This window comes from Rhinoderma darwinii, chromosome 10 (genome assembly GCF_050947455.1).
Source record: "Rhinoderma darwinii isolate aRhiDar2 chromosome 10, aRhiDar2.hap1, whole genome shotgun sequence".
NCBI classification, from domain to species: domain Eukaryota; kingdom Metazoa; phylum Chordata; class Amphibia; order Anura; family Rhinodermatidae; genus Rhinoderma; species Rhinoderma darwinii.
In genome coordinates, this window is record NC_134696.1 from 69856641 (window position 1) to 69869679 (window position 13039).

At 45.3% G+C, this 13039-nt stretch overlaps 1 protein-coding gene across 1 annotated transcript in view; it reads right to left on the bottom strand.

The window, feature by feature from the left end:
• The window catches only part of LOC142662112 (NXPE family member 1-like), a 181266-nt gene that overhangs the window by 100706 nt on the left and 67521 nt on the right, over positions 1–13039 (bottom strand). The window contains exon 3 of the mRNA XM_075840055.1: positions 5166–5227. Within this exon, the coding sequence (XP_075696170.1) occupies positions 5166–5227 (62 nt within the window). The remainder of the gene's footprint in view (positions 1–5165; positions 5228–13039) is intronic.

The following is a 13039-nucleotide window of genomic DNA, read 5'->3' on the forward strand; positions in this document are numbered from 1 at the left end:
GCCCCCTATATAGTCCTCCCCTGTAGTTATTGTCCCCTATAGTTAAGGCCCCAACACTGCCCACAGTAAAAAGAAAAAAAACAAACATATGCTTACCTGTCTCATTGCCGCGCCATCCTCCAGCGATGCGGACCGACGCAGCGGCGTGATGACGTCATCGCGCCGACTTCATCATCACTAAAGCGCCGAAAGGCGAGGCATCATCTGCCTCACCAGGGCAGCGCTAGTCAACTCTAGTCAATTTTATTCGCGTTCTAAGGACGCGAATACAATTGAGTGTAGGGAACCGGTTTCGGTTTCCCGCTTCACCCTGGTTCAGTAAACCGGCTGTAATATTAACAACCAGTTCAGAAGAACCAGGGCAAACCAGCCAGATCCCACTCCTGACAATACTAATATCCAGAGCATCCACATTGGTTCCCGAGACATATACGTATTTCGGCTTTCGCCGATGACGTACTGTTGTTTCTCTCTAACCCAAGACAAACACTTCAACCACTCCTCTCACTCATCGACACTTATGGACCACAATCGGGCTTAACCATTAATCTAGATAAATCAGAATCTCTACTCCTCAGAGGCCCTTCCCCTCCCTCCAGGGCTACTGGACTACATTTAAAATGGACACGGGAACACATCACCTACTTGGGAACACTTATCACGAAAAATCCACATAAAATGTATACAGTCAACATAACCAGCTACATTGCTCAATTCAAGCAAATTATATGCACTTGGCAATCCTCTACTCTCCCATTTTCTGGTAGAGCTAATCTTCTAAAATCGGTAGCTTTTCCTCAACTACTACATTTATTGCAATCACTCCCAATCTACCTCAGACTTAGAGATGAGAGACTTATCATTCCACGCCCTCTTTCCTCTTACTGTTGATGACATTTGATTGTACCATTGAGTTGCTCTGTATATAATGAGGTTATAATACAATGACTTATCTAAAATTATTCCACAATTTACTTCATTGTATTGATGTGTTCTACAAAATGTGCTGGAGCTGTTTATATGTGTCAATTCTCAATCTTTGTAAACTTACCTTCCCTCTCCCCTTACTTCCCTCTTGTTATGTTGAAAAGATGACTTATTTTGGAGATCCTAAATATAAACAGCTAAAAAAAAAAAAAAAAAAAAAGAGTGCCTTCACTTCTGCCTGTGTTCTTTATCATCCTGATGTGACTCAACAGTTTTCTTTGGAGGTTGATGCCTCTTGCTTCGGTACTGGAACACTCTTGTTTCAGAGGAATTCCAAGGGGAAAGTAGTATTGTGTGGATTCTTCTCCAAACTCTTCTCTCCTGCTGAGTGCATCTACTCCATTGGGGACCGAGAATTACACACTGTCAAGTTAGCCTTGGAAGAGTGGAGACACCTGCTGGAGGGGGCTGCTCATCCCATCAACATCTTCACAGATCACAAAAATAACACAGCAACTAAATCCCTGTCAAGCCAGATGGTCGCTGTTCTTCACAAGATTTTAATTTCTTCTTCACTTCCGTCCTACAGACAAAAATATTAAGGCTGATGCCCTGTCCCAGTCGTTCAAGACTGCCGACTCTAAAGAAAGTCCTCAACACATAATTGCTCTTCCAGGATAATTGCTGTCAACCCTCTACAGATCAAGGCCATACCTCCTGGAAATATATTCATTCGTCCAGCTTACAGGAAAGGAATTATCCGCTGGGGACATAATTCCAAACTGGCTGGGCACTCTGATGTCCGCAAAACTCGTGACTTTATTACTGGTCACTACTGGTGGCCCATGCTGCCTAGGTGTAAAGGAATCACTAGTTGAGCAATTTCCCAGAGTGCAGGTTATTGGATTACTCTGTAAGCGATTCCCCAAAGGCAGCTGCAGACTTTCTGGATACATTTGCAGGTAATCCGCTACCTCAAGTCCGTCACTACTCTGATCAGCAGAGTCTAAGGCTACTGTATGGTCTTCACCAGAGCCCACCGCAAGGCAGGTTGGATTTGACTGCATAGAACCTAGGTTGCATTAACAGTATACAGTGTTGGACAGGAGGTGCAATGCAGGCAAAACAAGAATAGAAATCAGACAGAGGGTAAACAGAGTACACAAGCAGGAGAGACTGTAAGTCCAAATCAGAAAGCAGAATAATACCAGGAGTTGCAGAGGTCAAAACCAGAATGTTCAAATCAGTGAGCTAATGGGTTAACTTAAAGACAAAGCCGAGGTCCAGTTCCAATAACCCAAATAGTCAGGTGATACAGTGAGTAGACCGGAGCTTGATCAGATATTGCATACACAAAGAAATTCACAAGCAACAATGAAAGAACTGACCAGACTTGAGTACACCACCCTAGAATCTGATAGGAAGAAGACAGAGTGTCACAGTCTGTGGGTATGTGGCCCACTAGGCCACACCGCCTTAACGGGGAGGCAGCTGGCCAATCAACAGAGCACCCAATCAATACAAAGTCCAGCACAAGGGTACCTGAATAGTCCAGACAGTGGCAGAGGCTTTAGCACGGATGGGGCTGGATGTGGCAGGTTGCGCCAGCAGTGACGGATCACAGTAGGTGCAGCAGGTTGTGCCAGACATGGCCGATGGCAGTAGGTACAGCAGGACACGACTCCAATACTAGATGGGCTCAGGAACAATGCATGGCACGGGATACAAGATACAGGTAGCAGGGCACAGTAAAAATGGACAGGATAACACTGAGGGACCATTTGCAAAGACTAACTTGCAAATTACTAACAACGCTCATGCAGGGAGTGAAGGGGCAGGGCCCCTTAAATAGTCCAGAGCGGAGTGGAAGTGAGTGCTGGCGTCTCCTAGGAAGGAGATGCCTGCCAGCACTCACAGATCCATGGCCGCGGCTGCTGAAGGGTGAGTAGGAACGGCGGTCTGTGACCATGGACGCTACAAAGAGAAATAAGATTGTTTCTGAAACTCAAACCTTAGCCACCCAGAAACTAGGCTAGTAATCATGACAATCTTAATGTGACGGACATTTCCTAACAGTACCCCCTTTTCTACAAGGGGCTACCGGACCCTTCAACCTCGGCCTATGTTTCAAAGGAAACTTCAAATGAAAGACTTTAACTAACTAAGACTTTAATTAGCATGGACTGAATAGGCAGGAACCCATGTTCGTTCTTTTAGCCCACACCCCTTCCAGTGCACCAAATACTGGAGAGTAACCCTGACCCTTCTGTAATCTATAATCCTTTGAACCTCAAATTCCATATCTCCTTCTACCTGAATAGGAGGAGGAGATTTCCTGAGTGGATTATATGGTGGTACAAGTTTTTTAAGGAGAGATTTGTGAAGAACATCATGAATTGTAAAAGATGGAGGAAGAGCCAGGCAAAAAGACACAGGGTCAATAACTTCAACAATTTCATATGGACCAATAAACTTATGAGACGGTACATAGGAGCAAACATACGACACGATAGTTTCAGTCGCAGATTATTACTATAAAGCCACAGCTTTTGACCCACACTAAACACAGGACGCACTGTACGTCTTTTGTCAGCAGGTTTCTTTTGAATAACTTGGGAGTTCTTCAGGTTTCGATTGAACCTGAGCAGAAACCATGAAGAGGTTATTTGATTCAACTTCCACCTCAGGGTTATCACAAGAAGAAGTGGAAAATGAACCAAAACGAGGATAAAAATGCTTTAGATGTTGTGCCAGTATTTAGGGGAAGATCATTTTCCTATTCAATTCTCTGCCAAGGGTGCAGTGGAACAATTTGTCTTGCCTGCACAGAGCACTGACCTAATCTCCCTTTTGCAATGCCCCCCAGTTTCCGAAAGTTAATTGTAAGGGTATGTTCACACGTAGTGACCAAAAACATCTAAAAATACGGAGCTGTTTTCAGACGAAAACAGCTCCTGCTTTTTAGACGTTTTTTTGTAGCCACTCATGATTTTCGCGGCGTTTCTAACGGCCGTTTTTGGTGCTGTTTTCCATAGAGTCAATGAAGAACGGCTCCAAAAACGTCCCAAGAAGTGACATGCACTTCTTTTTCGCGGGCGTCTTTTTACAGTATTTTGACAGTGACGTGTAAAATAACACCTTGTGGGAACAGTACATCGTAAGACCCATTGAAAGCAATGGGCAGATGTTTGTAGGCGTAATGGAGCCCGAATTACATCTGAAAACGGTGCGCGTGAACATACCCTTAGCGGTCCAGGCAGCGATTATAACATCACATATATTGTGGTAAACTCTCAGAGGATAGACTAGGCTGAATATCACTGCATATATCTTACAGTTTTGAGCAAAACTAGGTCTGTACATATTTTCAGCCTCTGAATGAAAACAAGCATGAGTTTATTAGAAATCTGAACAACGTCAGAATACAATTATTACATTCTCTTTAAAAAACTTTTTAACAGTGCTGTACAGAAATAGCGGTATCCATATCACAATACTAGCCAAAGTGAGCATTTAATAATACAAAACATGGTGCCCATTAAATAGCACTAGACAAAGTGCCTATAATGCCAGCTATAGTTTTCATCATACAATAGTACCAGCTATGATTTCATCATACAATAGTACCAGCTATAGCGAACTATCTATAAGATGGTTCTCCATAAATAATTGATAAATAAATGTTAATTATTCATTATTTTGTAAATGAAAGACTCGCTAAAAGCGAAAACTTTCATAAATTGGCGGTATCTTAAATCCGCGTTTTCATTGCTTTTCTGTTAGTTTTCCCTATTGAATTCAATGGGAGTGTGAAACCTGTAAGAAATTGCCAAGTGTTGTGACTTTTGCAGAGAAAACGCTTCAATTTTGGCGCAAAAATCCCAACTCAGAAAAAAAATACTATTTTGGTTTAAAATGAATAAGTCTATACTTATCACCCGGGTGTTGTCATAACGACACTTTCTTCAGTTCTTCTTTTAGGCCAGCCTCCTGTAATGACTTTTCATCCCACGTAACTACTGCAGCCAATCACTGCAGGGTCATCCCAGAAGGCTGGACTGAACGAACAATTGATGGATGCGTCGCCATGACTACGGTAAGTATGAACTTAAAAAACACAATGTGGTTGTATGGATACACAGTGTAGTTTTACGCAGCCTATCCGACCCTTGGGAACCTGGCCTTAATAGTTCCAAAAAGAGGTTAAACTCCCTGTAGAGCCGTATTAGAATACTTACTGTTACAGCGAACTACATCAAGTGCCTGAAAATGTACAGGAATTTCCACTCTGACATATGACCTAAGTGAAAAAAATTGGAGCCATTTTATTTTTACAAATATCATTCTACAAATAAATAATATGACAAGAAGAGCCAAAAACACTTGCATTATATTTTTTCATATATATATACATATATATATATATATATATATATATATATATATATATATATATATATATATATATATATATACACATATACACACACACACACACACACACACACACACACACACACACACACAAGCACGAACACACACAGCTATTAGCAATAACATTAAAACCACTGCTGACAGGTAAAGTGAATAACTTATTGGTTGTCTTGAAACAATGGCACCTGTCAAGAAGTGGGATGTATTAGGCAGCAAGTGATCAGTCAGTTATTGTTAGTTGATTTGTTGGATGCGGAAAAAATGGGCAAGTGTAAGGATCTGAGCAACTTTGACAAGGGCTAAATTGTGAAAGATAATTGGGTCAAATCATCCCGGTATGTAGAGGCTAGCACTTACCAAGAGTGGTACAAGGAAGGACATTTGGCAACAGGGTCATAGGCACCCAAGGCTCATTGATGATCATGAGGAATGAAGATTAGCCTGTCTGGTCTGATCCCACACAAGAGCTACTGTAGCACAAAGTGCTGAAAAGGTTACTGCTGGCTATGATAGAAAGATGTCAGAACTTCAGTGCATCGCAGCTTGCTGTGTTTTGATCTGCATAGCCGAAAGCACCTACAATGGGCACATGAGAATCAGAACTGAATCATGAAGCAATGGAAGAAGATGACCTGGTCTGCTGAAGCACATTATTTTTAACATCATGTGGATGAATGAGTGAGTGTGCTTACCTGGAAAGAGATAGTACCAGGCTGCACTATGGGAAGTAGACAAGCTGGTGGAGGCAGTGTGATCAGGGGCGTAACTAGGAAAGACTGCCCCCCCTACATGCTACACGCAGCCACCCTTATAGATAGTGCCCCCTGTAGATTGTCCCATATATAGCCCCCTGTAGACAGTGCTATACAGCCCCCCTGTAGACAGTGCTATACACCCCCCCTTTAGACAATGTCACACCCCACTTGTAGATTGCACCCTCCACCTCCCACTTGTAGAGAGTGCCATGCAGCCCCCCTGTAGATATTGGCAAACAGCTCCCCCTGTATATAGTGCCACACAGCCCCCATTAGTAGATAGTGTCACACAGCCCCCATTAGTAGATAGTGCCACACAGCCCCCATTAGTAGATAGTGCCACACACAGACTCCTGTAGATTGTGCCACACACAGCCCCCTGTAGATAGCACCACAGCCATCACTCTTGTAAATAGTGCTACACAGCTCCCCCTTGTGCATAGTTCCACACAGCCGGCCTGTATAGTGCCACACAGCCCCCCTTGTATATAGGGCCACACAGCCCCCTTGTATATAGTTCCACCCTGTTCCCACCTTGTATATAGTGCCACCCTGCTCCCCCTTGTATATAGTGCCACCCTGCTCCCCCCATGTATATAGTTCCACCATGCTTCCCCTTGTATATAGTGCCACCCTGCTACACCTTGTATATAATGCCCCCTACTCCCCCTTGTATATAGTGCCACCCTTCTCCCCCTTGCATATAGTGCCACCCTGCCCCACCTGTATACAGTGCCACCCTGCTCCCCCCCTTGTACATAGTGCCACACAACCCCTCTTGTATATAGGGCCACACAGCTCCCTTGTATATAGTGCCACCCTGCTCTCCCCTTGTATATAGTGCCACCCTGCTTCCCCTTGTATATAGTGCCACCCTGCTCCCCCTTGTATATAGTGCCCCCTGCTCTTCCCTTGTATACAGTGCCACCTTGCTCCCCCCATGTATATAGTGCCACCTTTATCCCCCCTTGCATATAGTGCCACCCTGACCCACCTGTATATAGTGCCACCCTGCTCCCCCCTTGAATATAGTGCCACACAGCCCGCCGACATAAAAAAAAATATATTGTACTTACCTTGCCCCGTTCCCTCGACGGATGAAGCGCTGCACAGGCTCTGGTCAGGACACATATGCAGACCAGACATCATCAGTCCAGCCGGCGCAGGGAGTCTTCCCAGCGCCTTATAGGATGCAGGCTTAAAGTGGCATGCAGCCTCTGGGCCGATTCTAGCTTTTCTGCTGACTGAGGTGAAAATTTAAATGGCGCCCCCCAGATTGTGATTGACATCCCTCTCGCTGTTCTATATCACTACCAGCCTCCTCAAACTCTTGCGGATGCGCCGTTGCCTTGTACACCCCTGGCATAAGCAGTGCAGCGATGAATCCAGGCAGAGTACACCTCGCTGTATGGTGCTTGCCCAAGTAGTACAAGGCAATGGCACATCCGAGAAAGTTGTATCAGCCAGGTGGATGTCAATCAAACATGGAAAGGCGGGTTTGGAGGCAGGACTATGTGACTCTTCAGGATAGCGGCACCGCCCCATGACCCTTTAATGAATAATTAGCATATAGCGTGTGCCGTTTTAAAAGTTGATTTTATAGATTTTGCTGCATCTGAAAAAAACATACAGGGGAATGTTTGGAAATATTGTCAGGTAATGTATTACCGCATGGTGGCGGTTCAATGAGTTAAAACTACCAGACAGGTTCCCATTAAATATACAATGAATTGAAAACAATTCTATCTGCCCTGCAATTTTGTTATTATAAATATATACTGTAACATCCGTGGTCGCTGACCACGAACTCCTCCTATCCTGTTGACGCCCTTCTCTCCAGAAATGTTGGCACATGCGGCCATCCTCTTCCGCAGCCACCACTAGGGTGCGCTCGCTAGCTCAGTCCAGCCTTAAGGAGCCAGAGTGCACACATGTGTGAGATTGAGCTGATTGCTCCCAGTTCACCCTGGACTATAAGAAGGATTCTGCCCCTCCCTGCATTGCCTGAGCTTTATTGTTGTTACCCTAGTCTGTCTTTGCAAATGGTATTCTAAGTGTTTTCCAGTTCCCAGTGTTTCCCGTTCCTACTACCTATCACCTGTATCCCGTGCTATCCTGGTCCAAGTGCCGTATTGAGTTGGAGTCATGCTGCGCTGAGTACCACGCCTGTCCTTCTACACCACGCCTGGTGCCTGCCTGCTGCCTAGTCCCAGCCGAGCCTGTCTTGCTACTGTCTGAGCTACCACAGGTAAACCTATATGAACTATAGACTGTGACCTGTGTCCTGTTGGCCATCTTCCATACCGTTAAGGCAGTACGACCCAGTGGGTCCACGTTCCCAACGTTACATATACTATTTAATTACAGCATCAGAACCAAGCTCATACATATATACGGCACGAGAGCCAAGCTCAGTACATATATACAGCACCAGAACAAAGCTTAATACATATATAAAGCTCCAGAACCAAGCTCAGTACATAAATACAGCACTAGAACCAAGCTCTGACATATATACAGTACCAGAAAGAAAGCTTAATACATATATACAATACCAGAACAAAGCACAGTACATACATGCAGCCCCAGAACCAAGCTCCGTACATATATACATCACCAGAATGAAGCTCAGTACATATATACAGCACCAGAACAAAGCTCAGTGTCATGGTGGGTGTGTGGACCCACTGGGCTGTACCGCCGTAGCGAGATAGCAGCTGGCCAACAGGATACCAAGTCAATGTCTAAAGTTCGAATATGGGTACCTTTGGTAATTTCAGACAGTAGCGATGGTAGGCTCAGATGGGACCTTGGCAGCAGGCAGACACCAGGTGCGGTGTAACACAGAAGGCGTAATATATCGTACCACATGACTCCAATGCTCAATGGTACAGGAACAAGGTAGCTTGGGATACAGGATACAGGTAGCAGGTGCAGGAAAACTGGGAACTGGAAAACACTAAAGGGACCATTTGCAAAGACTAACACGGGTAAATACAACAACACTCGGGCAATGAAGGAAGGGGCAGGGCCCTTCTTATGGTCCAGGGTGATCATGGGCTAATGTGACATACAATTCAGGTATGAACACAGCAGAGTGAAGCGGAAGTGAGCGCTGGCTTCTCCTGAGGAGGAGATGCGGGCCAGCGCTCACTAATCCATGGCTGCGGCCTCCTGGGGTGAGTAATCCCGATGCTCCTCGGCCATGGGTGTCACACTCAGTTCATATATACAGCACCAGAACCTAGCTCATACATATATACAGCACCAGAACAAAGCTCAGTACATATATACAGCACCATAACCAAACTCAGTACATAAATACAGCACCAAGACAAAGCTCAGTGTCATGGTGCGGGGTATAGACCCACTGGGCTGTACCGCGAAGCGGATAGGCAGCTGGCCAACCAGGTACAATACAATGTCTATAGTCCAGAAAGGGTACCGGTGGCAATATAGACAGTAGCGGTGATTCAGGCTTAAGATAAGGCTCCGGCAGCAGACAGACACCCGGTGGGTGTAACACAGCAGATGCAATGGAAGACACAGATCGACTTCAACTCTAGACGGCACAGAGGCACGGTAGCACAGGATAAAGGGTACAGGCAGCAGGAACGGGTAACACTGGGAACTGAAAAACACTGGGAGACCATTTGCAAGACAAATTTTAGGTATACAACAACTCTCAGGCAAAGATCGAGAGGGCAGAGTCCTTTTTAGAGTCTAGCAGCATTCCGGACTGATTGCAGATTAGCTGCAATTGTGCACGCACTGGCCCTTTAAGGCCATGCACGCGCGAGCGCGCACGCCCTGCGGGAAACAGTCTCTGAAGCAGGAAGTGAGTGCCGGCGTCTCTCTGGTGGGAGATGCCGCCGAGAACTAACATGTCCATGGCCACAGTCGTCTGAGGGTAAGTCAGAACGACGGGCCGTGGCCATAGACGTTACACTCAGTACATATATACAGCCCCAGAACAAAGCTCAGTACATATATACAACATCAGAACCAATCTCAGTACATATATACAACACCAGAACCAAGCTCCGTACATATATACTTCACCATAACCAGGCTCAGTACAAATATACAGCTCCAGAATTAAGCTCAGTATATATATATATATATATATATATAGCACCAGAACAAAGCTCAATATACAGCTATATACATCTCAATTTAGTTCAACCCCTGCTTTATAGGTTTGTACGGTGTAAAACTATAGCTCCCAGCATGACCCGAAGAATAGTAAGGATATGCTGGGAGGTTCTGTTTCACAAAAAAAATCATATCATAATCAAACCACCCATCATCTCGCTGCAGATCATACAGCGACTACATTACTGATTAGAGGCGGAATAAACATTTACATTAAGTGACTCACCAGTGACGTCACAGATACTAGTTATTTTTCTTCTCCATCCGGTCCAGACCTCTATTATGACTTCTCCTGGCCATAGCCTATTTCTGCAATTTTCCACTCAGATGTCTTCAGCTTTTCACTTTTAAAACATTTCTGCACCTATAAACGAAGATAAAATTCTCAACACGCCTAAATATAATAGCGCCATACGCTGCACCTCTAATTATAATAGCACCATACACTGTGTCCCTTATTGTGATTGTAATGTACACTGTGTTCCCCACACACACACAAACACACTGCCCCCTGTAGATAGTGCCCCCATAGCCCCCCTGTAGATAGTTACCCCCATAGAGCCTCTGTAGATGGTGCCCTACATAGAAGCCCCTGTAGATAGTGCCCCACATACAGCCCCCTGTAGATAGTGCCCCATATATGGACTCCAGAGCTGCAAGGCAATAGTGCTAACCACTGAGCCACCGTGCTGCCCTACATATAGTTCCTTCTATAGATAATGCTCCACATATAGCACACCCCAGTAGACAGTGCCCTACATATTGTACCCCTGTAGATAGTTACCCACAGGTAACCCACCCCTGTATATAGGGTTCCACATATAGCTCACCCCTGTAGACAGTGTCCTAAACCCCCCCACAGATATAGCTCCCCCTGTATATAGTACTCCACATCCCAACATATAGACCCCCCTGCAGATAATACCACTCACAGTTTTATTAGAAGAAAAAAAACTTTACGATGTCATCGCGCCACTAGCGTAGTTAAAAGGCGCTGATTAGCAGGGTAGAATGACTTGCCCGGTCAATCAGTGCCTTTCAACAACGCTAGTGTCATTGAAAGGTGCTGATTTACTTGACGGGGCAAGCAATTTTTCCCTGACAATCAGCATCATTGTAAGGCGCTGAATGGTCAGGCACAGAACATGCCCGGCCATTCAGTGCTAATGCATGTATTTGTATCTGCGTGCTATAGACGCAGGTACAATTAGTGAAAGAGGGGCTGGCGGCGGCTGGTTTCAGTGGGGCCGCCGCGCCCTCAGAGATGCAGCAGCTGCCTATAATATTAATTTGTATCTACGTCCAGAGTACACAGATACAAGTGAATGTGGCTGTCGCTAGCACCGGGGCCCCTTCTGGGGATAGCGACGCCACCGGGCATGAGGGGAACCATGCCACCTGACCCATAAATGTTAGAGGCCGGGCATCGAGGCCCCTGTAGTTGTGTTGCTACCGCTGTAACAGCCACAACGGCTGCAAGTAGCACCACTGGGCATGGGCGCAGGGGGCCCTGTGTCACAGGCAGCATGGGCCCCCCTCATAACAGGGATTCTGTAGTAGCTGCTATGGCTGCTACAGCAGTAGTTACACCACTGAGTGTGATGCTTTTGCTGAGAGATCTTGGGTCCTGGAATTTATGTGGATGTTACTCTGACACATACCCCCTACCTAAACATTGTTGCAGACCAAGTACACCTCTTTATGGTAATAATATTCCCTAATGGCAGTGGCCTCTGACAGCAGGATAATGTGTACTGCCACACTGTAAACTCTCTTTACGATTGGTTTGAGGAACATGATAAAGTGTTCAAGGTGAGAGACAAAGTTGGTCAGCACCTCCTAACTAAGTGAAATAAATGGGTAGGTTTTTATTTTTTAAGAAGGTGCTGACCAACTCTGTCTTTTGCATTATACTGTTTGGGTGTGGTGACTGCCTCCATCTTGGTCATGCGCTCCTCCCACCTGTCCAAGGCTGTTTTTAATTAGTATAGAATGAAGTGGGTTCCTACACATTTTGTAGACCTAGGCCCAAGAGAGAGAGGTAAGTATCCTGTTGTACAGGTATAGTTTAGTATGGGGACTCATCTAAATGAGATCCTCCTATCGTGACAAATTAAAATGTTTGCAATTAAAAAAATGTAAAATATTAAATGGATTGGCCACTGAAGAAAAATAATCGGGTGCATTCTAAACATTATTTTAGTAAACGTACTAATTTGTCTTTATATGCAGTTCAGCGAAGTTATTTTGGGTTTTTAGGCCAAGCCCCCTTGTTATTGCAGTTGTAACCTCCTGCCACCCACTTCTCCGGTCCATTATATGGCCAATGATGGAGGGGCATGTGACCAGACACATTACTTTGCTTCCTCGCTTAACACACACTGCGTCTGCGTTAGTTTCCTGGATGCAGTGTGTTACAATTAGGGTATGTGCACACACACCAATTACGTCCGTAATTGACGGACGTATTTCGGCCGCAAGTCCCGGACCGAACACAGTGCAGGGAGCCGGGGTCCTAGCATCATACTTATGTACGATGCTAGGAGTCCCTGCCTCGCTGCAGGACCACTGTCACGTACTGAAAACATGATTACAGTACGGGACAGTTGTCCTGCAGCGAGGTAGGGACTCCTAGCATCGTACATAACTATGATGCTAGGAGCCCGGCTCCCTGCACTGTGTTCGGTCCGGGACTTGCGGCCGAAATACGTCCGTCAATTACGGACGTAATTAGTGTGTGTGCACATACCCTAAAGGATGGAATGATG